Genomic DNA, 26,342 nt, shown 5'->3' on the forward strand with positions numbered 1-26,342 from the left:
AAAGCTCGAGTCCCTTTGCACGGCCCTCCAAACTGCCCAGCTGCTACCCCTGCTCCCACCCCAGCCCCTGCTCCCACGGTGGCTTCCCGGTCATCTCCCGCACACAGGCCTTTCCCCCGACCGTGCTTCCGCTCTAGCATGCCTCACCCTTCCTGTCCACCCAAATCCCAAACCTCACTTCTCCTGGAGGCCTTCCCTGAGCACCCCACAGCTCTGGAAGATCCACCCCACCCCTGCTATCTCCAAACCCCGTGCTCTTTTTCCCAGCATGAGATAGGGGTGAGACGGTGGTACTGGAGGACCTACATTCGAGAACCTCCTCTGCTTATTGCTCCTGGGGCCTCTTCTAAGGCCTCAGTTTCCTCTTCTGTGAAAGAGGTGCCATAATGACCTCTTCACCAGGCTGCTGTAGGAATCAGCTGACACGGTGGATGTGAAGGTACTGGGTAGACCACAGGGGACTGGACGTGCAGACCCTGTGGTTGTCTTCACTGTTTACATGAGAACAAGGAACTCAACAAGATCTTGCCTGTCCAAAGGCAGAGCCTGATTGTCGGTCCTGATAAGAACACTGGGAGGGGGACGCCTGCGTGGCTCAGTGCTCAGTGGTTGAGCATCTGCCTTTGGCTCAGGCTGTGGTCCTGGGGTCCTGGGATCGAGTCCTGCATCAGGATTCCCACAGGGAGCCTGCTTCTCTCTCTGCCTATGTCTCTGCCTCTCTCTCTCTCTCTCTGTGTCTCTCATGAATAAATAAAATCTTAAAAAAAAAAAAAAAGCCACACACTGGGAGATTCTTAGTTTACCTCAGTACCTCCTGCCTCCATTCCTGGGCCGTACCCCAGCTCTAGCACCCCTCCCTTGGGTCCCAGGGCCCTTCCCCCACCACTCTCCGTGCCTTGGCTAGGACAGAGAAAGGTACGAGCAGATTCTGATTCTCTTGAAGGCAACATGTCCCAAAGAAATATTACGTGAGCCACATATGTAATTCTAATATTAACTGGTAGCACATTTCAAAAGTAAAAGACATTAATTTTAATAATATGTTTAAATTAACCCACCATATCTAAAATACTCTCATTTCAGCCTATCATAAATTTCAAAAATTAAGAATGAGGTATTTTCCTTTTTTTAAAGATTTTATTTATCTTTTATCAAGCCGGTGCTTGATACTCAATGGCACGATCTCAGTGTGGACTGGCTATATTTCCAGTGCTCAGCCCCCACATGTGCCTGGTGGCTGCTGCATCAGACAGCACAAATCTAAGGAGTAAATGAATAACAGAGCCACAGCGCCTCACCCAGTGACTTAGACTGTGGGCTTTCAGGCCCCTTCAGAGTACTCCACAAAGGTGCCTCCATGTCTGCCTGTTTTGCACCACGGGCCTCTGACTCACAGGGCGTCGTGGGTAAAGGTCTCCACTCAGGCAGGCTTGAGCTCAGATCACAGTTCTGGGCAATGTTGAGCAAGCTACCCAAACTCACAGCTACTTTGCTCCTGTGTGGAGTGTACGTCTCCTTCCTTTGCAGGTCCCTGTGAGGAGGAGAAATGTGCATCCGGAGCCACCAGGCCACATACCGGTGGCCTGGCATACCTGGAATCTCCATTCTGCTAGGCCCCTGGGGTACTCGGTGCAGACCCTCTGCTCCATTCTGAACCAGAAGCAGTGTAGGAGCTTGCTTGCATTGCAATAGTCTCTCTTGTTGATCTCATTTTTCTTCAAGAGCCTGACATTGGCCACACCCATTGCCTATCTCAGCCATCTCTTGCATTCCTTCTGTTCATAGATATTTATCAGATACCCACTATTCCACCCCAGGCCCCTACGCTAGGCACCAGAGTTTCAACAGAGAATAAGATAAACACGATCCCTGCTCTTGCAAAGCTCGGAGCCCAGTGGGTGAGAGACACTGAGCAAGGTTTGACTCAGACCTAAGTGGGTATGTAAGATAGTAATTTTTCCTGAAAATCAACTTTTCTACTCTGAATGCCCATCCTGCTGGTTTAACATGACACTCAACCTCAGCCTTTCTCAGGGATCTCCCACCAAGGTGAAGCAAAGGTCCTTCTAGGGTGTTCAGGCACCAGAGAGGTCTCACCCCCACCCAGCAGGCATCAGGATCAATCCATCCACACCCATTCGGGACCAAGAACAAATGGAACACACTGACCCTACTGCTTCTGATGAGGTGATAGCCCCGTACCCTCTTCTTTCCCAAAGTATTTCCCCAGCCCAGGGGCATCTTGGGGCAGAACTGTCTGGCCATCTAGCTGACTGCCTTGGTTGTGTGTCTTCCCAGGGTGAAGATTCTCCCTCTGAGAAGAGCCCGGGGGCATCCCAAGAGAAGCACGATGGCCTTGCCCAGATTGCACCAGACCTCACAGTGATCCAATTCATCAAAGGTAAGTGAGCTCAGGCCAGGATATAGAGAAGTGGGAGCAGAGGTGTATTGGAGGCTGTACAGGGTCCAGCCCCTTCATCCCCTTCTTTATTTATCTTTCACACCTATGGACCCCTCAGGAGCACCATATACTCCTATAAGTCTTTGCTTATATGATCCCCTCTGCCTGGAACATGAGTTTTTATTGCTATCTAGCAAAATCTTTCTTGTCCCTGTAGGTCAAGCTCAAGTGCTATTCCTCTGCTTCCCCTAACAAGCCTGGCTCTCCCTCCTCTCAGCTCTCTAAACTCTCAGGGCCAATAATCTTTGCTCTGCTTCTCTCAAGGACTATTAGGGGAATCAAATGGAGTGATGAATGGAAAGCCTTTTGTACACTATTAAAAAAAATTTTACTTATATAAAGTACAATTATTTTTTTTTTTCAATGATCACCCCTGCCCTATTGCTATTATTCTGACAATGTCCTGGGACAGTAAGTTGTGCTGCCTGTGGTTTAGGAGGGTAATGAACATGGGGTTTGCTTCAGCACCCACCCCTACCCCCACTGAGGACTTTTGAAACAGGAAGTTAGGCTCAATTCTTGGAAGTGTGATGTTGGGATACCAGTAATCCAGCCCCCAGTTCTTTAGCCTCCCCAGGGTAAGGGGGGTGGGTGGGTGCTGGACTACATGGGGGCTGGGCTTAGGGGCAGGAAGGGCTTAGATTCCCTAACCTTAGATCACCCCCAGCTGCTGGAAGGCCCCAGCAGGCTGCTTCATGGGAGAGTTTATTAATCACTGCTTTGGCTTCTGCCCAGAGGGAAGCTGGGGCCAATCACTGAAATTGGATCCTGCAGTGGGTGTCCTGGGCAGATTGTCTCTGGTTGTTTCAGCTTCTCCGTGAGCCTAGAGGAGACTGAGGCAGGGCTAGCCATCGGTCTTTTAGTTGGTCAGCAAGCCTGGCTTCAGGGCTTTCTGCTGAGTTCCAGAGGGATCAGCATGACCTGAGGCTTGGCCTTGACCACATGCGACCACGGGGGGAATCCAAAGGGAGGAGGAACAATGGCCCTGCAGCTAGAAGAGGCCTAAATTCTTGGGAGAAGACAGTCCCTGAGTTAGAGAAGGCCCCTGTCTGATAGAGGAGACAACATCCTTGAGTTAAGGGAGGCCCCTGACACAGGGAAGAAACATTATTCCCAAAGTGAGGGAGGACCTAGTCCCTGAGCTGTGGGAGGCTCCGATCTGATAGAGAAGACATAGTCTCTGAATGGAGAGAAGTCCTAGCCTGCCTGATGGAGGAGGCACTGCTAAGCTAAGGGAAACAGCTATCTAAAGGAGGTGCCCCTGGAGTTCCCCTTCAGGTATTCCTATCTAAGTGAAAGGCATAGCCCCACCCTCCAGGAATTTTCCAGCTGTTCTAGGGATAGGCTGCAGATGCTGAAGAGCCAGAGGATGGGTATGAAGTGCACCTGAGATGATTAACACAGGAGAAGAGGAGAGAAACAAGTAACGAGCTAGAGCCCTCCCACAGCCAGAGGCACAGGAAGTGGGTGGGGTGGGGTATCCTAGGCCGAATGGCCTTTACACTAGGACTCAGGAAACCCCTGGCAACTGCTGGCCTTGCCCCAGCCTCTCCAGATGAATTTGGATAGGTCCCTGCCCCGCTACGAGCCCCCCTGTACCATGAGGGCACCAATACAGCCTGGGCAAGTCCTGGCCAGGGCAGCTCAAGGATGGAGGGAGGCTGGCACAGGTACCTGGAGTGAAGGCCACCTGTCATACCTTCTCACTCCACCGGCTGGCTGAATGTGCTGTGTGTAGGCCAAGGGACTCAGGACAGGAGGCAGGCCTGGGACACAGAGGAAGGGGAATTCCATGGCCCCAGCTCTTACCCACCCATCCTAGACTATTTGTCTTTATTTTTTGGCCTCTAAGGAAACAGTTCCTGGCCTGGCCCAGGGGGCTAGGGAACTAGCTGACAGGGCTCTGGTCATGGTCTGAGGACAGACAGAGATTTCCAGCAACAGAGAAATCCTGCTACTGCAGGAACAGAAGGGACCTCCCACTTGGTGCAGAGGAGCCCCAGGACCAACTTTCCGCACAAGTCCCGACTGCCAAGAGGTTTGCTCCTCCAATGTGTCTTCTTAGAAGGGCAGAGAGAAGAAATGGGTAGGAAATATCAGAAAGGGAGACAGAACATGGAAGACTCCTAACTCTGGGAAACGAACTAGGGGTGGTGGAAGGGGAGGAGGGCGGGGGGCGGGGGTGAATGGGTGATGGGCACGAAGCGGGGCACTTGACGGGATGAGCACTGGGTGTTATTCTGTATGTTGGCAAATTGAACACCAATTAAAAATAAATTTATTATTTAACAAAAAAAAGCAGGGCCTTTTCTTCTCCCTCCCCCACACCTCACGTTAGCTTCCATCTCGCCTCCGGCAGGCAGAAACACGTCTTTCTCTTTTGCTGTTAGTGGAGGGAGAATTGCATGTGTCAGAAGAGAAAGCATTCTTGGTCATCACACTGGCCACCCAGGGCGCAGATGAACGCTTTGGAAGCTTTTTCGAAACTTACCCCATGTTACGTGCCTTTCAGGGTAGCAGATTTGCCCGCACGCAAAGCACCGGTTTAGGAGCTAACGGGAGTGGGGAGGTTGTCAAAGCCAGACCTATCGCTTCCAGGCCTCTCTCTGTGCTGCTGTCCCTGCTGTGTCCCTAACTCTACAGGAATTCCTTTTCCAAAAGATCCATTCTTCGGGCCCTACTGAAGAGAAGCCACCCAGCACCTGTTCAGGTTTCACCTTCTCTAGAGATCGTACTTCTGCCCCAACATTTTGATACTTGATCATGTATTGGCCTGCATGTCCATTCATTCATTCCCTCATTTATTCCATAAATATTTACTGAGTGCCCTGCTATACCCCAGGCTCTGCAGATTTAGCAATGAACAGAGCAAACAAAAAGCCCTGCTCTAAATGAAGCTGATATGCTGGTGGGGTGACAGTAAAATAGCTAAGTAAGCAAAACATGTGGGTAAAGCACCGTGGAGAGGAGAAATTAGGGATGGAAGATCAGACGAGGGGCTGCTGTCCTATGCTGGGGACAACGGAGGGAAGACAAAAGCCTGGGTTGGCTTGGAAAGAGCGAGAGCAGGACAGGATGAAAAGGACGTGGGCGGTGGGGGGGGGGGATAAGATGAGTAAGTGGAACAGAAGACATGGAACGAGGTGGGATGAGATGAATAGAATCTGATAGGAGGTATGGAAAAGAAATAGATGGAATCAAATTTTGGATAGAATCAAAGGGAAAGAGGCACAATCGAATAGCGTGCAATCTCACTCAATGGAATAGAATGAAACTGAGCTTCAAGAGCAGAGGAGAATTAAATGGGAACGAGTCAAACGCAATGGGATAGAATTGGGTGCAGTAGAATTAAATGAGACAGGATGGAAGGAGTGGACCAGTTTGAACAGGGTGAGACAGGACAGAAACGAAAACATGCCTGGCCTGCCCACCTGACCTCCTCCCTGCTCACCCCAACAGTGTTCCCCAGGGTGCTGCTGCGGACCCTGCGCCACCCCATCTTCCTGCTGGTGGTCCTGTCCCAGGTGTGCACGTCGTCCATGGTGGCAGGCATGGCCACTTTCCTGCCCAAGTTCCTGGAGCGCCAGTTTTCCGTCACAGCGTCCTACGCCAACCTGCTCATAGGCTCCCTCACCATCCCTTCGGCCATCATGGGCATCGTGCTGGGGGGCGTCCTGGTCAAGCGCCTCCACCTGGGCCCCATGCGGTGTGGCATCCTTTGCCTGCTGGGGGCGCTGTCCTGCCTACTTCTCAGCCTGCCCCTCTTCTTCATGGGCTGCCCTACCCACCAGATCGCAGGCATCACCCGGCAGCCTGGGTGAGTGTGTGCTCAGAGCATGTAAGAAGCAGGTGGGGAAGGTGTCGGGGAGGGGGTGCAGACAGGGCCAGGGGAGTGGGGTACCCACCCACCTCAAATCTCACCTTCTATCAGCACCTTCGCCTCCCCTCTCCTCCTGGCTGCAGAGCCATGGGACTGCTCCCTCCAAGCCTCCAGGGAAAGGGTCAGGCATCACTAAGAGGGGCGAGGAGGGGATTTCACAGACAGGACAGCTCAGGCCTGGGGAGAGGTGGAAGCCAAGGCGCGGCAAAGCCACTGGTGTGGACGGCATCTCCCGAGGGGCCCCACCCCGTGGGCCAAGCGGAGGTAAGGCACGTCGAGAGCAGGACCCCGCTCAGCGTGACGGAGGCTCCACTCCTGGGCAGGGGAGAGGCCTGCCTGGGAGCCTGCAGGCCTCCATCCCTGGAGGGTGGGGATGTGGAGAGAAGGGGCGAGCAGGGGCTGGAAGGCATCTGTCATGGACAAGGCAGAAAGGACTGAAGCCCTAGGGAGGAGTTGGCCTAGAGGCTTTAAAGACTAGGGGTTCTGAGAGCTCGGCAGCTAAAATTCTGTTGTCCCATGACCCTAAAACTCCTCTTTTCCTCCATCGGAAGCAGCACCGGGAGGAAAGCCTCGAAGCCTATCTCCCTTCTCCGTCTCTCTGTCCTCCCACCCTGCCTCAGACATACACCCTCTCCCACTGGGGACCGTCTTCCAGACAGTGTTGGAACTTACATTGCTGCCTCTTCTCCAGAATGATTTCACTTCTCCTGGGAGCTGTTCCAGGCTTAGGCTGGCCCAAGACCCAGCTAGAATTCCCCAACTGCCTCTGCTCCCACCTTTCCTGGGCGTCTCCTCCCTCTACCACAGGCTGGCTCTCCCCACCTGAGGGAGGCACGGCCCTTCTCTCTGGCCCAGGCCCCACAGCACACCCTCTCCCTCATCATCCTTTCCCTTCCCCTCCTTCCTTGTCCCTTCTTCTCCCAGACAGTAAGGCAATTCTGCTGCCTCCTGGCTGCAGAGTCCGTGTTCTAGGCACAGCAGGTGGAGCTTTAGCCAGGCCCTCTGAAGTCCCTGGTCTGAGAAGTGAGCCACGGCCTTTACTATTTTTGTTGTTGTTAATATTTTTAAAGATTTATTTATTTATTTTAGAGCAGAGGTGGGGGGGTGGGTGGGGAGAGAAAACATGTGCCTGGCGGTGAGGGGCAGAGGGACATAGAGAATCTCTAGCCAACTCCCCACTGAACACGGAGCCTGGCATGGGGCTCAATCCCAGGACCCCGAGATCATGACCTGAGCTGAAATCAAGAGTTGGCTGCTTCACTGACTGAGCCACCTGGGCGTCCCAAGCCAGGGCCTTTAAATGACTTTTTTTTTTTTTCATAAAGTAAATGGAAAAAAAGTCAGCCTAGCACACATGCCTATTTCCCTTTCCTTTTGCCTCTCACCTTGACCCTGACATCTCATCTCATTGTGTTCTCATCTTTGTTCTTGCTATTTACTCCCTGAGATTTGGGTTCTAATTCATTGAAGAAGCTTTTTAGGACCAACTGAGCAAATTCAGGAGACTTCTTTCATATTCTAGCCCAACTAGTGATACTGACAGCTGCCAAGAACTGAGGGTCTCCCATGTACCCAGCGTCCTGCCCAGCTCTTCCCATAGTCTGTGTCATTGAACCTTCACAACATCTCTGAGATGGGTCCTACCGTTATCCCCATTTCACAGATGAGGATGGTGAGGCTCCAAGAGGTGAAGTCGCCCAGCCAGGGCTATCCGGCTGGGAGGGACAGAGCCTGAAGGCAGGGGTCTCCCCACGGGAGCAAGGGGCTGAGGAAGAGCCCCCAGCTCTCATCCAGTCACCTTCCTGCTGCCTGCAGGGGCAACCTGAGGAGTGCCTGCCCCTGGGCAGAAACCCCTGGTGCAGCCTCAGCTCAGGCAGTGCCTTGCCCGTTCCCCCTCCTGCCTGCCAGAGAAGCAGGAAGAGATGACCCCCCACCACTGTGAGAAGGAGACCCCTACCTGAGGGAAGGAGTGAAACTCCCCACTTGCTCCATGCCCCCTCCTCACTCTGGTTACCTCTGGCTGACTCAGCAGTTATCCTACCCACATCCCCAGCCCCCTGTGGAGCTGAGCCTCTTCTCCAGGAAACTGAGATCTCACTAAGCTAGCCAGGCCTGCCCCTCTGCCTGTGCCTCTGCCCATACCCACCCTAAGCCCACAGGACCCTCAGCCACCCACTCCAGCCTCCTCCTCCTCTGTAGCCTGGCCGTAGGCTCCCTGGCAGGTTTTATCCCTCCTAGCCATGAAGTCAGGTCATACTCTGAGCCCCAGGGGCCACCTGCAAATGGCACCCCCCCAGGGTGACCTACGCTCTTGGACTCAGCCTCTCTCCTGATCTCCTGCCCCTATCTACCCCATCCTGCCCCAGCTGACTAGAATGGGGGTATTCCTGGGACTTGGGGGCAGGCCCTCCAAAGGGAGTTACTGGGACTAAGTCATGCGGTGGCCACTGGGAACAGTGTTGTGACAGTGAGCTGAGAGGTCATGAGGCTGCATGATGGTGACGGGAGGGGATCCCCAGCTGCGCTGACAGGCAGGGATGCTGAGGTCCAGAGAGAGGCAGGGATAGGTCAGTGATCCCACAGCTAGTCAGGTATCCTGACTGGTCCAACATACACAACTCAAATTTTCTAAGAAAAGAAAGCAAATCCAGCCCATCAAGAAAAAGGCACTTTTCATCTAAGACTAAATCCCAGGATGAGTTTATCTTGTGTTTCCTAAAGAGAGGCCATTAAGGGATGGAGATATTTGCCAAAGTTCAAAGGCTCATAGGATCCCAGGGCTGGAAGGGGTCTCGGAGGCCTCCATCAGACTCTACTTCCACTCTGCCCATCGGGAGGCTTCCTGCAGCTTCTAGCCCATCTCCCTGCTTGCTCACCTCCATGACAAGGAGCTCCTCATGGCACCATCACAGGGCAGCCTTGATAGTAAAAAAAAAAAAACAAAAAAAAAACAAAAAAAAACCCAAACAAACAAAAACAAAAACAAAAAAAAACAAAAACACCTCTGTGTGGAGCTAAATCTCTGGCCACTGTTCTCAGGGTGGAGAGCTGGGCTGCAGGGTGGAGGTGGCCCCGGTTCATGGTCTGGGAGGGGGAAAGCCAGGCTAACCCTGCCCACCTTCTCTCCCACCAGCAACCTGCCTGGACCGGAGCTGTTTCCAGCCTGCTCAGAGCCTTGCTCCTGCCCATTGGATGACTTTAATCCTGTCTGTGACCCTAGAGCCCATGTGGAATACCTCACACCCTGCCAGGCAGGCTGCACAAGTCCGGTGGCCCAGGAAACTCTGGACAAAAGCCAGGTTGGTCAGGCCTCTGACTGCTTCCTCTGCCCCCGCCCCGGGCTCCACCCTCCCTGTCTCTGTAGGCCTTTCATGCTCCCCCATCTTTGAAAATTCTCATTCAGTGGCTCTTTGTCTGTCTGTCTATCTATCTGTTGGCCAGTCTGTCTCCTTCTGTTGGCCGGTGTAGAATATGATTCTCACAATAAATGTTATTGCCCATCTGGGCCCAGCCACGTGCCAGGCCTCAGAGCACAGGCGTGCACCAGATCTGGCTCCAGCTGTCTGTGCAGTGGAGAGGCAGAAGGAAACAAGTCAGGAATTCTGGGGGTGGTGATAGGCAGGAGACATGGTCCCCACAGCTACAGACAAAGATGAAAGAAGATGCATCCTGCCTAGTAGGCTTCCTGGGATGTGGCATCTGTGCTGGATCCTCCAGGATAAGTGAGCAAACTAGAAAAGGGCCTTCCAGGCAGGGGAAAGAGCAGAAGCAGAGTCTGGAAGCAAGCACATGCACGTGGCATGTGCACACATGCACGCAGTGTTTCAAAAAACTGCAAAGAATCTGTTGGAGCAGAAGCCTAAGGTTTCAAAAAGGGAAAGTGAGGCTCAGGCAAAGAAGGGCCTTGAATGCCGGGCCACCATCAGGGATTTTATTAAGGGAGTGATGGGAAGCATTGGCTAGGCTATGATAGGGTCAGAGCCATGTTGGATCATACCTGAGGCCACAGTATGGAGGAAGATGAGCAGAGGGCAGGCTAGGAGATGGGGAGACAGCAGGGAGCCTGGCACAGTGAGCCCCATCAGTTATTCATTCAGTCAACAAACCTTCACAGAGCCCTCCTCTGGGCCAGGCCCTGGATTGGGGACAGAGGACCCAGAGCCAAGGGGTCCTACCCTCAAGGAACTCCCAGAGGGGAAGAGAGTGGAATAAGTAGCAGCAGCTACTCCTCTTCCCCTTTTTCCTCAGTGCCCCAGATGACAAATGAGGATAACACCTGCCTTCCTCAGACCCCCAGGCTGTAGAAGAGCATGCGTGGGGCTGTGTGGTATCAGGCTGGCCATCATGACAGCACGTCCCTCTCTCCAGAGGTCCCCACCTTTGTCATGTGGAACTCCTGCCTTTGCATCCTGCTGGGCATCAGTGTCCAAGCCCAAGGCTCCTCCAGGTAGAGACCTAAGCCCCAGGGGCTGGTGCAGAGGGAACCACCTGATTTATGGGGCTTCAAGCCAACAGGTGCCACCTGGGCTGTGCAAACTGTTTGCATTTGCAATAATCGCAATCCCAGCCTTTGGGCCTCCTTAGCACTCACTGTCTTTGCCTGGTTTCATCTCCCTGAGACCCTTCCAGAGAACCCCAGATCTTGTCAGCTGGGGCAAGATCCCCAAGGGAATAGTCAACTTTTTGTGGATATGGGCCCCTGAGCCCGAGGCCAGGCCCTCAGTTCGAATCCCTGTTCTACTTGTAATTGGCTCTGTTACGTCAGGCAAATTATTTAATCTGTGCCTCAGTTTCCTAGTCTATAAAACAGAGGTGATTGTACTGAGTACCTACTGTATACCAGCTACTGTGCTAAATGCTTTCCTCAGGTGAATTGATTGGAGAGAAAGGAGCCACGTGACAAAATCCATGAAAAGCACTTAGCACAGTGGCTGGGAAATTTCAAGCACTTGGTAGTACACACTCCTGTTAGTCCACATACACATGAGAAATTGAGGCTCGGGAAAGGACCGGGCATTGCCCAAAGTCTTAATGCCAGAGCTGGGACTATAACCCAGGGTTCTGGCCTCCCAGCCCAGCCACCTCCCCAGAGCATCCTCAGAGGTTGTGTCTGGACATAGTATTTGGAGGAGGGTGCAGCTGGGTCTCGGCCAGCCCTCAGGAACTGTCCCTCTGGCCTGGAGTAGTCTTGCAGCAAGCCAGCCTCCTCAGGTGGACTGTGAGCGAGCTGTCGGGCCCAGGGCTGGGTGGCTTATTGCCCAGGGTGGCTCAGAGGCCAGGGTGGCTGTGCTCAGTAACTGTGAATGAGTAAATGACCAGGGGGATGATGGGGAGGGGTGGGCAGCTGGTGGGATCTGAGGCTCAGAGGGTGAGGCTGAACCCCCTGGGGAGTGAGAATCAGAGGCAGCTGGAGAGACTGAAGTCATCCATAGGAAGCACTTCCTGCCGAAATTAGACGAATGTGAACGAGAGCTGGGAAAACTCTAAGAGCAGGGCCTCTAGCTTTGTGTCCACCCCAAATCTTCTGCTACTCTGAAAGGGCGTGCGGGCAGGGTATTTCTCTGCTAGCAACCTTGCCTGGAATGTTTCTCCCCTTACCTGTCCCTCCATTGTATCTCCAAGCCAGTAGGTTGTCAGCCTGCAGGCAACGCTCCAAATGGCATATGCTCAGCAAGCTGCACACATGTGGCACCTTAGCCATGCATAGGCACCCTGCAGCCACAGAAGAGCACCCAGTTACCCAAGCCTGAATCCCAGGTCTCTCTCTCTCTCTCACCTTGCCCTAATTCTACCTCCAAAGTATCTCTCAAATCAAAACCTTTTCTCCATCCTCCTTCGCCTCTGACCACTCTTTCTATGTTGGGCCTCTTGGCCTGCCTCCACTGTCTGGCCCGTCCTCTTGCAGGGGCCAGAGTGGCTTTTGTACTGTCAGCCTCATCCCTCCCATGCTTAAATTCTTCCCAAGGCTCCCAGACTCCACCTCAGGGACTCCTAACCCTTTTCACAATGGGAAGTATCTGAGGCTGCCATGGCTAGAGGTGAGAGGCTGCCCCAGGCCGACCAGGCCACCTCAAGGGCTGATGGCACCCATCCCTGCACACCCATGTCCCAGCAGAGGCTGAGGCTCCCTGGGACACACTGGTGAGAAACTGTTGTACGGAAAAGAAAAGCCTGTGCTTCCTGGCTTGCTTTGCTCCTGCAAGACACCCGAAGGCACTGGCAATCGAGACCATTTCTGAAAGAATCCGAAGCTGGAAGGTGTCTAGGCCACATGGGGGTGGGAATGCGGGTGCAATCAAACACGCCCCTGGACCAGCCTGGGGGCCATTCCCTGCAGTTTGAAAAGGGGTCAGCTTTTACACATTCTTCAGCCTTTGGAGGGGTCCCAGTTTGTGAAGGGGGAGGAGCCTCCTATTAGACTTCACCATGGCACCATGGGAGGGCTAGGATTTGTCCTCGGGCCCTCGAGTCCCCAGGCCTCAAAGAGCTCTAAGTCCCTGTCTAGTACAGGTTCTGTAAACATGCTGTGTTTCAGGACTCTGCTCACCAATCTGGGTGCCAGCCTCTCTCAGTACTAACCCTGAACATCTTTCAGTTTCTGCCAGCTTGTGGATGCACTCAGGACACTGTTTCCAATACTTGACCCAGCATTTTGTGTCAGTGGGATGACTGGCAGGGTCCCCAGTCCACTGTGTTTCTGGACACAGAAGTCCAGGTTTCTCTTTCCAGTCCCAAGCTCTTCACAATGCCCTCCCAGCACAGCCCTCGAGCGCCTCCCCTCTGCCCATCCCTGCCTGCACTCTCCACACCAGGCAGACAGAAAGATTTTGTTGGGTTCTTTCCTGCCACTTTTATGTGATTTTACATTTGTCCTTCCCTCTACTCATTTCAGTTTTCCTCTTGGCAAACTCCTATTCATTCCTCAAGACCCAAATCCAACAGCCCTCTCTGGTGAAACCTTCCTTGCCCTCATCTGCTGCAGCAGGGTTCCCACTATGCTGTCTGCCTGTCTCTCCTGGGCTTGATTCTCTCCTGGGGAGTCTCCTCTGCAACCGGGTGCCCCAAAAGACGTCAGTAGAGTAGAAAGGGGCGGGGGAACACTGAGCTGGAACATCAGAGTTCCTTCCCCAAAACACTCTCGGTTACTTTGATTTCTGGCACAGTCAGGAATTTGGAACATTCTGACATCTCTAGGTGAACGAATGAGAGAGTTTGTGTGCACGTGTGTGTGTGTGTGTGTGTGTGTGTGTAGGTGTGTGGGTGTGTGCTGTGGGACTGTGGCGTGTGTGTGTGAATGCCAGACGTATGTGAGCATGTGTGAATGTGCATGTGTGTGGGTGTGGTGTGATGAGGGGTGATGCTCTCCCAGCCCCTCTTCCTTTCCTGTTCTCCGCTTGCCTCTCCCCACGGCCTCAGCCCACGTGTGCATGAAGCAGGGGTTCGGGCACCTGCCTGGCTGCAGGGGTCAGAAACGCCAGCTTCCGGCCGGCTCTACCCCAGCTGGTTAGTGCCCACGGGTCTCGCAAGCCTTCTGGGACCTCGGGCGCTTGGCCAGCTGCTGGCCCTTGGGGGCTCCTGAAGGCTTTTCTCCACCCCCTTCCCACTCCAGGTTTTCTACACCAATTGCAGCTGCGTAGCGGGGGGCGGACCCGTGTCAGCGGGCTCCTGTGACTCAGCCTGCAGCCACCTGGTGCTGCCCTTCATGTTCCTGGTCAGCCTGGGTGCCGCCCTGGCCAGTCTCACCCACACACCTTCCTTCATGCTTATCCTAAGGTGAAAGCAGGCGTGGGCCCTACCTGGTGGAGATCAAGAAGTCCTTAACCCCAGACGGAATAAGGGATCCCGAAGGCAGGGTTTGAAGGAGGCCACCTGGGTGTCCTGCTCCCCCACCACCGCGAACAGACCAGATTCTCACTGCCCTGCCTTCGTCCTCATGGCATCCTACTAAAGTGAAGCCCCACCCCGCCACACCCATTTATAGATTAGAAAACCGAGGCTCAGAGAAATTCAAAAGCCAGACCCAAGTGTTGTGGCCAGTGTTGGGTAGAGTAGTACTGAGAGCCAGGCCCCTATTTGCCCCAGGGGAGTGGAGGCCACACTGAAGGTCCTGACCCAGCTACCCAGTCACAGGGAAGAAAAAGTGGAGTGTCACCTGACTGCCCACCTCGACCCTGCCTATAGTTACAGGGTGGGCCACAGGAGGCACATGGAGAAAACCAAGCCCTGGCAGTGTGGTTCATGATTCTTCAAGCCAATGAGCCTGATATACGTCCACGGTGGGCCCAGCCCACGAAGAGCAGTGCCTCTTTGTCTAAGATATTTTTGTTTTTAATTATTCATTTATTCATGAGAGACACAGGCAGAGACAGAAGCAAGTTCCATGCAGGGAGCCCGACATGGGACTCGATCCCGGTCTCCAGGATCATGCCCTGGGCTGAAGGTGGTGCTAAACCCCTGAGCCACCCGGGCCGCCCTGTCCAAGATCTTTCTGGCCATTGTCCTGAGGTAGCCTGCTGGGACTAACAAATTGTTACCTGAGGCCAGAGTCAGCATTTCTAGGGTGGGGACAGGAATAAGGGGACCTCAGAGCAGAATAATCCCAAGTTTTCCTTATGCTAGAGTTACTTTTATTCCCTATCTGCTTTCTGGAAAAGTAAAAAGGGGATGGCACTTCCTTACAAATATGGAAAGACACGTAGATCTATAAAACTTACGGCCACACGAGAGAAGGTAAAGGAGTCAGGTGTCCCGGCAGACAGCCCGGGTAAGAGGAGTTAATGCCAGCAGTGTGCCACAGATTCTGACTCTCGACACCCACCATCTGTGGGATCTTAACCAAGTCACTTAACCTGTCTAAACATTCATCAGTCTCCCAATCTATAAAATGGGGCTACCGGTATAACCTACCTCATGGGGGTGATGAAAGGGTTGCAGTATAGAATGAGCCCTTAGCAAGCACTCTGCAAACACCAAGTGCTGGTATCACTAAGGAGGAGCCAGTGATTGCCTGGGCACCCTAGGCCAGGGCCTCACAGTGCTTGGGTCAGTTAGAAAGCATATTTAGCTACCTAGCTTCAGGTTGTACCAAGTGTAGGAGGAAGGGGTGAGGAGGGGGGGGTGTGACCAAGAACACAGGGAGGCCTGCCCAGGGTCCTGATGGCTAGTGAGAGTGCCTGGAATGGGGCCTGGGCTCCACAGGTTGAAGGGAAATGGGGAGCCTGAGCCCATCCCCACCCCCACCCCTAGGACCCTCAGACTGGGGGACGGCTGGCCCTGGGTGTGAGAGAGAAGGGGATGATGAGAGTCTCCGTGAGGCTGGGACCTCTTAATCCTCATGTCGCTGTGTTTCTGCTTTTAGGGGAGTAAAAAAAGAAGACAAGACACTGGCTGTGGGGATCCAGTTCATGCTCCTGAGAGTTTTGGGTAAAGAACCTTCCTGGGACCCTTAATTCACACACTCATGGTGTGCCGGGCCTGGGGACACAGGGATGAGCAGGACCTAGTTCCTGACCTTAGGGTTCACAAGCCCATGGGACAAGAGATTGGACCTGGTACCCTGGAGGTGAGTGTGCAAACAGCTAGAGAGCCCTCCAGAGAAGCAGCATCTCACACCAGGATAAGGGATGGGCTCGAGGGTCAAAGACTTATGGGAAAAGAGGCCCCAGTGGGTCTGGGGGTTGTGTCTCCCAGGGAGTAGGGGGGCTGGGTAAGGCAAGAATGCCAGGCCCCATTGTCCCCTGACCACCTTCTCCTTCAGCCTGGATGCCCAGCCCTGTGATCCACGGCAGTGCCATTGACACGACCTGTGTGCACTGGGCCCAGAGCTGTGGGCGTCGGGCCGTTTGCCGCTACTATGACCACGACTTGCTCCGAAACCGGTGAGACCTGGGGTGGGAGCTGCCAGGGCCCTGCGGGAAGGCTGCTGGAAATACTCTTGGGGTCCCAGGTAGGACAGCAGGGATGAGAGGCCCATTCATATCGCCCCGCCAGGTAGCAGGTGCTACATCCTGCACTGAGCTTACCAGTCCTATGAGCTAACCACAATCCCCCACTCTTATGGATGAAGAAAGTGAGACTTAAAGCAGCCCAAGGCACACGGCTGACAACTGGCAAAGCTGGGCCTTGAACCCAAATGATCTAACCATGGTCCGTGAGCATTTGTCATCATGGTTGAGTGTGGGGAGAATCAGGGGAGCAGCCCAGCTGTGAGAGAGACAAAGGGTTGGGGTTGGGAGAAGGCCTATCTAGGACACAGGAGGCCTGAGTTCAGCCCAGCTCTGTCTCTTTCGTTGGAAGACCTGCCTTTTCTGGAACGGAGTCTTCCCATCTGTGCAATGGGGAGCCTAAACAAACCCAAAGGCAAAGAGGCTGCTGGGATGGAATAGGAGGTGGGAAGGGACTTCCTAACAGGGCTGGAAGCAGGGAGCTGGTCCCTGCCAGCTCTGAGGAAGGCATGGATCCTGTGGGCTGGGACTCGCCAGGGACCTTCCTAGAGGAAGGAAAATCAAATAAAATAAGAGCCTTGGTGAGTTAGGCAAACAGGGGAGAGCGAATCCTCCTTGTGGGAGGTAGGGTGAGCTCAAGTTGCATCTGTCGGGCCCCCTGAGCCCTTAGACAGCCAGAGAGAGGCAGGGCTGACCCAGGCTACAAGCCAGCCAGGGATGGGACACAGAGGCTCCTACTGCAGAGCCTCTCCCCCTCTACCAGGGAAGGACCCCCAGAGGAGTCAACCCCAGGGGCTTCCTCATCTCCCTAACTAAGGCCATGGTGACGGTCCATTGCCCTAGGCTGGCTGCACGCCTCTTTCCAACTCACCCCTAACCAGGCCTCTATGTCTCTGACCACATGATGGGTGATGGCTGCTGACCCCACTCTGCCCCACCCCAAGGACACCCAAGCCCTGGACAGGGAGAGCTTGAGTTCACAGGTCCCTTTCTCTTTTCCAGATTTGTTGGCCTCCAGTTCTTCTTCAAGACAGGATCCCTGGCCTGCTTTGCCTTGATTTTGGCCATCCTAAGGCAGCAGGTCAAAGAGGAGGGGACCCAGGTGACCGTATCCACCTCTGGCCCACAGCAGCAGCTGTTAGCGTCAGGGTCAGGAAAGAAGCCTGAAGAATCCAGTGTGTGAGCCGGCCCTAGAGCAGCAGTCATAGAGAGTACCTCCTCTGGGCCCTTTGCCCAATTTTGGGTGTCAGGAACCCTGTTTTCCAATTCTGACGCCTCTGCTAACTTGTTATGTGACTTCAGGCAACACTGACCCTCTCTGGGCCTTTGTTACTCATCTGAACCAAAGAGTTATCTAGGGGTTTGGTGTGTTTGGTCACTTCCAAAGCACGATGGCCTTCCCCCTTCCTCCCCCAGCCAGACAGGCTGACCTGAGCCAGACTTTCCTGATGGAAGGACTGTATATCACTCCCCCAGGCCCCAGGATAGAGAATAGACAACAGTAGGCCAGGCTGCCCTACACACCTGGTTCTAGCCCAGCTCTGCTGTTTATGTGGAGCACCCTACACTCTCTGGGCGTCAGCCACCATCTCTGACAGGTGGAAATGGACTTGCCAGCTTTCAGGCCCTTTCCAGCTATGGCCAGCTGTGTGGTCAGGATGGACTCAGGTCTCCTCCCCAGCCCCAGGCAGTCTGGAGGTGGGGCCAGGACAGCCTGTCAAGAAATGTCCACTTGGCGCCCCCTGGAGGCAGAGTGCTGAGGTGAGGGGGAGGCCCCCACTAGGAGGAAACTGGCCTCTCTGAGTATCCAGGCTGGTCAGGGCCTTCTGCAAGCCTGGTGTGAGGGGCCCCTGGGGGACTTAGCTGAGGGGGAAGGCTCACTCTGTAGACTCAGGAAATCCCAGTCCTTGCCCTCAGAGAGCCACAGTCTGGATGAGGCCTGGTCTCTGTGTTAGGAAATCCAGTGGGGAGGTGGATCCAGGCCCCACACTTGGGTATTTTCTGACTTCAAAGACCACACACACTTAGCGCACATCCACTGATACTTATGCATTGCCAAGACTTCCCACATTTGACCAGGGCCGCTAAAACCATCATGATCCTCATTGACTAGACTCCTAATTTCACCATTTCCTTCCAGGTGCCTGAATCTATGTCACCTAGCACTATGTAGATAATGTCTGGTTCTGTCATAACCATGTTTTAGGGATAACATCTGGTTCTCTGTGATGCCTGGGTTGGTGTAAGGACCTGTTCTTTGTAAGGCTGAGGCCTGTAACGTCCAGTTCTCTGTAATGAGTGGATCTGTAGAATGCTTGGGTCTGACCAACTGGTCCTTGTCTTGTTTTATTCGGCCTGGTTATCACCCCCAGGAAGGAGGAGGGAGTTTCCTGATCTACTCCAGCCCATTTTGTTGCCACTACACATCTGACCTGACCAGGACCTACTGCTTGGTAGGAAGGAGACAGAGCTGTGAGCAGCAGCTTCCCAAGCCCTGTGTCCAACCCTGTGCTGGAAGCAGGGGAGAAGTCGAGGGCCGATGGGGGTAGTGGGGGCACATGTGGTTCTAGCCCTCTGAGCAGCTCCTGTAGCAGGGCCTTGAGGTTCTCCTTGAGGTGAAAGAAGAAGAAGAGGAGGGTACAAAAGTTCTAACTCCCATTTTGATTCTACTGGTTGATACCTTTAAATGTTTTATAAATATCTGAGCCTGTATTTATCAATGCCAAGAATTTCAAAATTTCCTCCAACAAGATGAAGCAGTTCCTATGTTAATATTCCTTCTCATTACCTCCTGTTTCCCAGGTTTTGCAGAAATAATCTGGAATTATAAACACAGCTTATTATTAAATTTGTTCTTGCATAATGTCTCTTATATTACAAAATTCCTTTCTTACCAACTGCCTTAGAGTTTGCAACAACCACATTATTTCCAGTTATTTATATTTAAGTTTTACTGGATTCATTGCTATTATTTCTTGTATATGTCATCTTTCCCTATCTGTATATTCTGGTCTAATTTTCATTTGACTGGGCTACTTCCTCTAGTAATGGTTTCAGAAATGGAATAAGGTCATGAAGCTTTCCGAGTCCTCACCTGTGCAGACTGTCATTCACATTTTACAGAAGAGGAAATAGTTTAGAAAGAATAAGCAACTTTCCCAAGATCATAAGAACATAAATAGCAGAGCCAGGATTTTGTGGGAAATGAAGCTTATATACTTTGTGGAGCCCTTTTTAAGAAAAAGAACACAAAATTAGGTAAGTATAAGAAAGTGAATATCTAGAACAAGAAAAGTCAAGGCAAATACATGACACAATTTTTTAAAAATAACTTATTTTTTACAAACTGTTGTGCACACATCTAAAATACATTTCCCCTCTTGATGATTGGAAGGATTTTCTGCAGCCTAGCTTCTGGTTCCATCATTGCAAACCTGTTTTTCCTCCGTTGTCCATGTGCTGCCAGGGCCAGACTGCACAGTATATGTGCTGCCGAAGCAAGCACTGGGCCAGACTGCATAAGGCACGTTCATGGCACAAGATGACCTCTGGATATGACACTTTGATGTCACAATGCCGAGTTGGACAGTGGGTAGGAAGGTTCCTAGAGGCCATTCTCCACATGCAAGTGGCTAGCAATGAGTTATCTAGATACAGAGGCGACTGAGAACCATATAAATATAGCCCAATGAACCAAAATTAAGTTGATTCCCAACTCAGCTGCCCCTTAGCCAGATCCCAGAAATGCCCACGGCCCCTCCAACCACCTCACATAAAGAGAAACTGTGCACAAGCAGTTGGAGTAGAAAGAACTAGCAACCTTAACTGCTCGTGTTCAAGTATCTTACCTTTGCAAATTTCTCAAGAACACGACAACCTGAACACATTGCAGGGGCCCCATCCTGGGCCTGGGGAGAGAACCTGATACTCAAGCAGCATTAGCTTCATGTTGAGTCCACCTCTGGGTCGAGGTGAGATTTGAAGGAGAAAGTGAGGTCTTTATGCTTAAAACGTCCCAGGCTGGTCAGGGCGAGGAGACTCCAGGAGTCAAAACAAGAGAGACACCTGGCTGAGAGCCAGGGGTAGAGCAGGTCAGGCAAGGGAGTCCAGGGAGCAGCCCTCTTATGGCTTCTGGCCAATGAGGAGCTGCAAGCAATTGCATCTATGAGCTCACTTTTTTTTTCACCCAGCGTCCAAAGGCTGGAAGATGGCATTGTCCCCATGCTAGAGCTGACTGGTGATAAAATCCAACAGTTTCTCCTGGGACCAGAACAGACATCCCAATGCCTGGCCTGGAGGCCCTTTGGCCCACAGACCCATACTGGAAAGTTGCAGCAGGCAGATGCCGCTCCAGAGCCAGGAGCCAAGAGCCATGACTGGAGTGCAAATAAGTGAAGAGCAAGAACCCACAGCACTTCACCATTCTTTGGCCCTGTTGAATTCCTACTCCCTAACAGACCCCAATATGTGCTCTTCCTTCTACCTTCTTCATCCCCACCCTACTGCTTGCCTCTCTGTCCCACTTCATGAATCAAACCCAATCTTCCAGGCCAGACTCAGAGGCCACCACCTCTAGGGAGACAGCCTGGTACAGGTAATGGAGAGTGGATGACAACCACCTTAGAGAATGATAAAAGATGTTTCTCCAATAAAATTGCACACAATCATATACACACCTGTGCCTCTGATTTCAGAGGTTGGGGATCATCTGAAGTCTGGCTATAGACTTCCAGTGGACTGGACGGAAGAGAGGTTTAGAGTCAGTGAGATTTGGGTTCAAATCCTGACTGCTTCTTACTCTCAGTGTGACCCTGAACAAGTGATTTAACTTCCACGCATCTGTTTCTTCACTTGCACAGTAAGGCTGATCATTCCTATCGCCTGTCTCCCAAAAGTTGTAAAGACCAAATAATGACATATTTGCTCACAGGCAGTGCACCGGATGATCAATATTTGTAAGTTTCCTTCCCCCGTCCCTGAAATAATTTAAGGAGTACAAAGAGCATGGGGGCAGGATTGAGGGTGAAGATAGAGGGAGGAGGCCCCAGTGAGGGGAGACACACCCCCTTCTCTGCCCTGGCTGCAGCTTTGCTTGTCCCCTAATCTCCCTTCCACTGTCAGCCAGGACTCAGCCTGCCCAGTCTTATCTCTCCCCACAGCCAGCCCTGGACAGCTTTTCTCAACTAGATTTACATTTTTATTGATTTTCTTTCTCACTTCCAGAGCGTCCCTTCCTCTGCTTCCCCTTTTGCTATAAAATGGGCTTACCCCGGGAAACAGCAGTTCTGGGGCTGGCCAAGAAGTGATAGATCAAGGCTGGATTCATCCACCAATCTCTCATTCATTCAACCACCCACCCAACTGATAAATCCTACACTGGCACTGATGGGGACACAGCCAGTGTCAGATACAGCAAACTCCCAGTGTAAGCAGACAAACTGACAAACAGGAACAAAAGCATGAGTTGTCTATCAGAGAAGGAAAAAGAGGAAGCCATGAACTCTTCCTGGGGCCACCAGGAAAGGCTTCCAGAAGAGGTCAAATCAGAGCTGGCTCAGGAGCTAAGGCAGGAAGTACCCAGGTGGAGAAGATGGGAATGGGCACGTGAAACAACAGGATGAGCAAAGACAGGGAGGCACGAGAAAGTAAGGTGTGTCTGAGATAGGATACAAGAGCAACATGGCAGGGGTGTACCATGTGTATAGGGCAATTGGGAGAGACAGGAGAGCTGAGGCTGGACACATAGCGGGGACCAAGCCTTGAGTTCCAGCTGAAGGCTTTGGATATCTTCCTGAGGGCAAGGAGAAGCCCTTGAAGCATTGATTGATGGATTATTCCATTGACTGGTTATTTTAGGCAGGGAGTGACAGGACAAGATTTGTGTTTTAGAAAGCCTGCTGGCTGCACCATGGGGGCTTTGAGTGGAAAAGGAAAGCTGGAGGCCAAGAGCTCAGGCAGGAGGCTGGGGCATTAATCAAGGGGAGAGAAGTAGGAGGCCTTGACCAGGTCAAGAGAGGCATCCTCGAAGTGGGGGCATCTAAGCCGAGTCTTGTAAGATGAGTAGGAATACACCGGGTAGAGAAGTTGGGAAGGGTGTCCAGGGAGAAGAAATGGCACAGATGAAGTCTCAGCATACAGAAAGCTCCCGGCAGGCTTGGGGAATTTCCACTAGCTCAGCAGGGCTGCAGTGTGGCCTAACAGAGAGGTCATGGTGAGGGATGAGGCTGGAAAAGTGGGTTGGGGCCTTCAATTTCTCTCAGTATTCTCTGTCTCTTGAAGCTAGACTCAGGTGGAAGAGAAGAGTGAGCACCTGCCACTTGTGCAGAGGCAGCTGTGTGGGGCTGCCTTCCCTACAGATAGGAGAGCCCTGGGTCACCGGTGCTCCAGACTCAGAGCAGACCTTTCCATAATCACAACCCTTCACATTTTACAAAAATCCCCTCACGCCTGAAATTCATGGTTTCCTGGTGAGGCATGTGGAATGAAGATTATATTCCCCATATGGCAGACAAAGAAACCACGGCCTAGAAAAGTGCAGGAAGTTGTCCAAGGTCACTCAAAAGCCTTTCAAAACTCTGCTGTTTTTTTTCTAATAAAACTTCTTATTCCAGAATCACATATACACACTAGATGATGTAGTGGCTGCTAAACACATCAGAGAAAGAGACCTCCTCCTTCTGTTCCCAGTTCCTTAACCTTCACCCTACGACACTCCAGCTGAGAAAACAGAACCAGGTTCCCTCTGCCCTGGAAGCCAACAGGCATGAGAGCAAATCCCAGCTCTGCCACTTTCCAGGCGTGAAAAGTCACTGCCCTCATCTCAGTGTTGTTTTTCTCATCCTAAAAATGAGAGAAATAAACTCCACCTTTTCTGGGTTGTTGTGAGGATTCAATGTGACAATACAGCACCACAGGAGTTAACTACTGCTGAGTGACAAACTACCCCCAAAACTTAGTGGCTTAAACAACACATTTATTATCTCACAGAATTTCTGACGATTGAGAACCCAGAAGTGGATTAACTGGGAGATTGTGGTTCAGGATCTTTCATGAGGTTTCAGTCAAGTGTCAGTCAGGGCTGAAGTCATCGGAAGGCTCAACTGGGATCTACTTCCAGGCTCACTCTGTGGTTGTTGTCAGGACTCTGTTCTTTGCTGGCAGTTGGCCAAAGGGTTTGATTTTTATGTAAGCCTCTCCACAAGGGTACTCTTGTCATGGTGGCTAACTTCCCCTAGAATGAATGATCCAAGAAAGAGAATGTGTCCTATTGAGATGGAAGCCATGGTGCCTTTTATAATGTAATCGTAGAATTGATATATCATAACTTTTGCCACATTCTATTGGTCACACAGTTATACCACAACTCTGGTATAATGTGGGAAGGGAATACAAAAGGGTGCGAATACCAGGAGATGTGGATCATTGGAATCCATTTGGAAGCTGCTTACAAGTGGCCAGAGCAGTGTCTGGCACACAAATAGGTACTTATTCATTTGGTAGCTGCTATTATTCTCCCAATGCTCATAGACTGCCTGGGACAAGATCTGAACATGAAAAGATGAGTTTGGCAAAGTAGACTTGAATTGGGTGATGCTCAATTATATGGTAGAAGAGGATGTGCTGGACAAGGGTGGAAATCAGGGCGGGCTCTCTGGCAGATGTGAAGAGCACAGGGAAGGCCATCCAGAGAGGAAATAGAGTAAGCATGGCAAGCACTATTGGTTGCCTTCCCACAGCCAATTCCCTCTTCCTTGTTCTGGTAGCAAGATGCCTGGCCACAGGGATAAGCCAAACATTTATGGAAACACCTTTCTCTTCACCAGTGAGTGGTCTAAGAGTGGACATGTGACCTCATTTTGGTCAATAAGATACAAGAAGATGGTTTGCATGGAAAAATCTCCTGGAAAAGACAGAGGCATGAGAGGAGAAGACCCTTTATGTTCTCATGGCCTTTCTTCCTGCTTGAAAGGACATGGTGCTTATTGCCATAGCCATTTTGTGAGGCAGAGAAGTCTCTCTCAAAGCTTAGAATGGGAAAAGCCTAGGTCATTAAATATGGTTGAGTCACCAGACAAACCTGGATCCACCTTCCTTTGGTCTCCTTGTTAAAGAAATAAAAGGTTTAAGCCTCTTAATCCTGTATGCTCTTACTTGCATTCTAACTGATTCAATGAGCAAAGTATTCCAGTTCCCTCTGGGGTTGTTGCTTTTTCCCAAGGAAGAAAGAGCGGAAATGTAAACAGGAAAGTGACTTGTCCTGGGAGGCAGGAGTCCTTGATCTAACCCCAGTGCTGCCTGTGAGTTGTTCTGTGATCTTGAGCAAGTCCCTGCCCCTATGGACCTCCAATAATTATAGCTAATATTTATTGACTGCTTACTGTGTGCCAAGCACTCCTCTAAGAGCTTCCCTTGCATTATCTCATTCCATCCTCACATCAACTATTATTCTCTTTATTTTATGGACAAAGAGACTGAGGCCCAGATATATTAGGTAATTTGCTCAAGGTTACACATGAAGTTAGTGCTTAGTGCTGGGTCTCTGGATTCTGAATTCAGGCTCATCTCTCTCTAAAACCAAGGCTCCTGACCATAGGGCTGTACTGCCTGGCAGTAAAAGAGGTGTCTGGACAAAATGACCTCTAAGGGCCTCTCTAGCTCAAATATACTTTGATTTGCTGTCCCATTTCTAGCTACATGATGAACAAACCAGCTTATCTTAGGCAAGAAAGAAAGAAAGACTGTCTTTAGCCATATGAAAAGCTGTCATGTGAGTGGGAGATTAGACTTACTCAGTATAACTCAGAGAACATGAAATGGACCAGTGTGGGGATACTACAGGAAGAGAGTGCAGCTTACATAAGACAGAACTTTCTATTTGCCATTCAGCAGGGTAGAGGTATGCACAGAGATAATCACTCCCTGTCATGAAGCTTATGCAAGCCTATGTTTGATAAACCTCTAACAAAAGTACTCCATTGAGTAGAGATGGGACTAAATGGCTTAAACTTTGTGGAAGAAATTAAATGGACTAAAATACTAGAATAATCCAAGCACCATAATTGACAGAAATAGTAGAAGTCAATCAATAGTTTCTTTTCCTTTTTTGACACTCAGATTCTTAGATTCAAGATTCTCTAATATGGACTTCTGGCTCTTTGGCACTAGAATTCTACAGTTCTATGATTTTAACACACTGTGTTCTGCCCGGCTAAGATGCTATGGTTTTAATATTCTAACTATCCATGGTTGTGTGGCCTAGAAACTGGGAAGTCTACGATTTTGTGACTTAAGAGTCTCTAGCTTTAACAATCCAAGATTCAATAAAGTATATATCACCAGCTCCAGAAACATGAGGGAGTCGTCTCCAATGCTGTGCTTCAGTGACCTGGACATACATTTGGCTACTCCCTCTACCCATCTTATCTCTCCACCATATCCCCACCCCCACCCCAGCCTCAGGCTCTCCATTCCAACCAACCCTTCTCCTTGATCTCTACACCATCCCCACTCTGCTACCTCCCCACACATCAAGTAAGTACATTCACTCTCTATCTGCTGGTGATTATTCAGATTCTTATTCAGTCCTTGAATAAGGACTTTCTCTGTGCCTGGCTTGTGCTTACTCCAAAGGAGATACAGGGAATGAGAAGGCATGGTCATGATTCTCAGAAGGCCTAAGATCTAGGGACCCAAGTCTCTTGTTTTCCTTTAAGCTCTCAGCTCAAGCTCACCCCTACCAGAAAATTTTCCTTGATTCACAATATCTAGCACCAATAACCTCGATTGCAAGTATGATGACCTGAGCTCTTTGGTGGGTTGTTATGCACATTTTAACTTATCTGTCCATCCTGTCTCCCTGATTATAATTGAGGTTTCCCCCTAAATCAAGAGCATGTCTCCTTAGCCAGACAGATTTTTCCAGAGGAAGACCATGTCTTCCTCATCAGACTGGAGGCTCCATTTAGACATGGGCCATGCCTACCTTTTATCATACTTAAGAGTTAAAAACAGAGTGATATTCCTCCACCAGACTAATAAATTCTCAAGGGCAGTTCAT

The 26,342-nt window shown here is 51.3% G+C and overlaps 1 protein-coding gene and 1 long non-coding RNA gene across 5 annotated transcripts in view; one reads left to right on the plus strand and one right to left on the minus strand.

Moving 5' to 3' along the window:
• SLCO2B1 (solute carrier organic anion transporter family member 2B1) overlaps positions 1 to 19,148 on the plus strand; it is a 45,373-nt gene extending 26,225 nt beyond the window's left edge. For all 4 annotated transcript variants that reach the window (XM_077867054.1, XM_077867053.1, XM_077867055.1 and 1 more), the window contains exons 8-14: positions 2,299 to 2,401; positions 5,921 to 6,278; positions 9,475 to 9,640; positions 13,951 to 14,114; positions 15,700 to 15,764; positions 16,099 to 16,219; positions 17,288 to 19,148. In XM_077867054.1, coding sequence (XP_077723180.1) covers positions 2,299 to 2,401; positions 5,921 to 6,278; positions 9,475 to 9,640; positions 13,951 to 14,114; positions 15,700 to 15,764; positions 16,099 to 16,219; positions 17,288 to 17,468 — 1,158 coding nt within the window. In that variant the 3' untranslated portion in view covers positions 17,469 to 19,148. The remainder of the gene's footprint in view (positions 1 to 2,298; positions 2,402 to 5,920; positions 6,279 to 9,474; positions 9,641 to 13,950; positions 14,115 to 15,699; positions 15,765 to 16,098; positions 16,220 to 17,287) is intronic.
• LOC144294910 (uncharacterized) overlaps positions 1 to 26,342 on the minus strand; it is a 52,124-nt gene that overhangs the window by 5,627 nt on the left and 20,155 nt on the right. The window lies entirely within an intron of this gene.

This window comes from Canis aureus, chromosome 23, assembly GCF_053574225.1.
Source record: "Canis aureus isolate CA01 chromosome 23, VMU_Caureus_v.1.0, whole genome shotgun sequence".
In the NCBI taxonomy this organism is placed as follows: domain Eukaryota; kingdom Metazoa; phylum Chordata; class Mammalia; order Carnivora; family Canidae; genus Canis; species Canis aureus.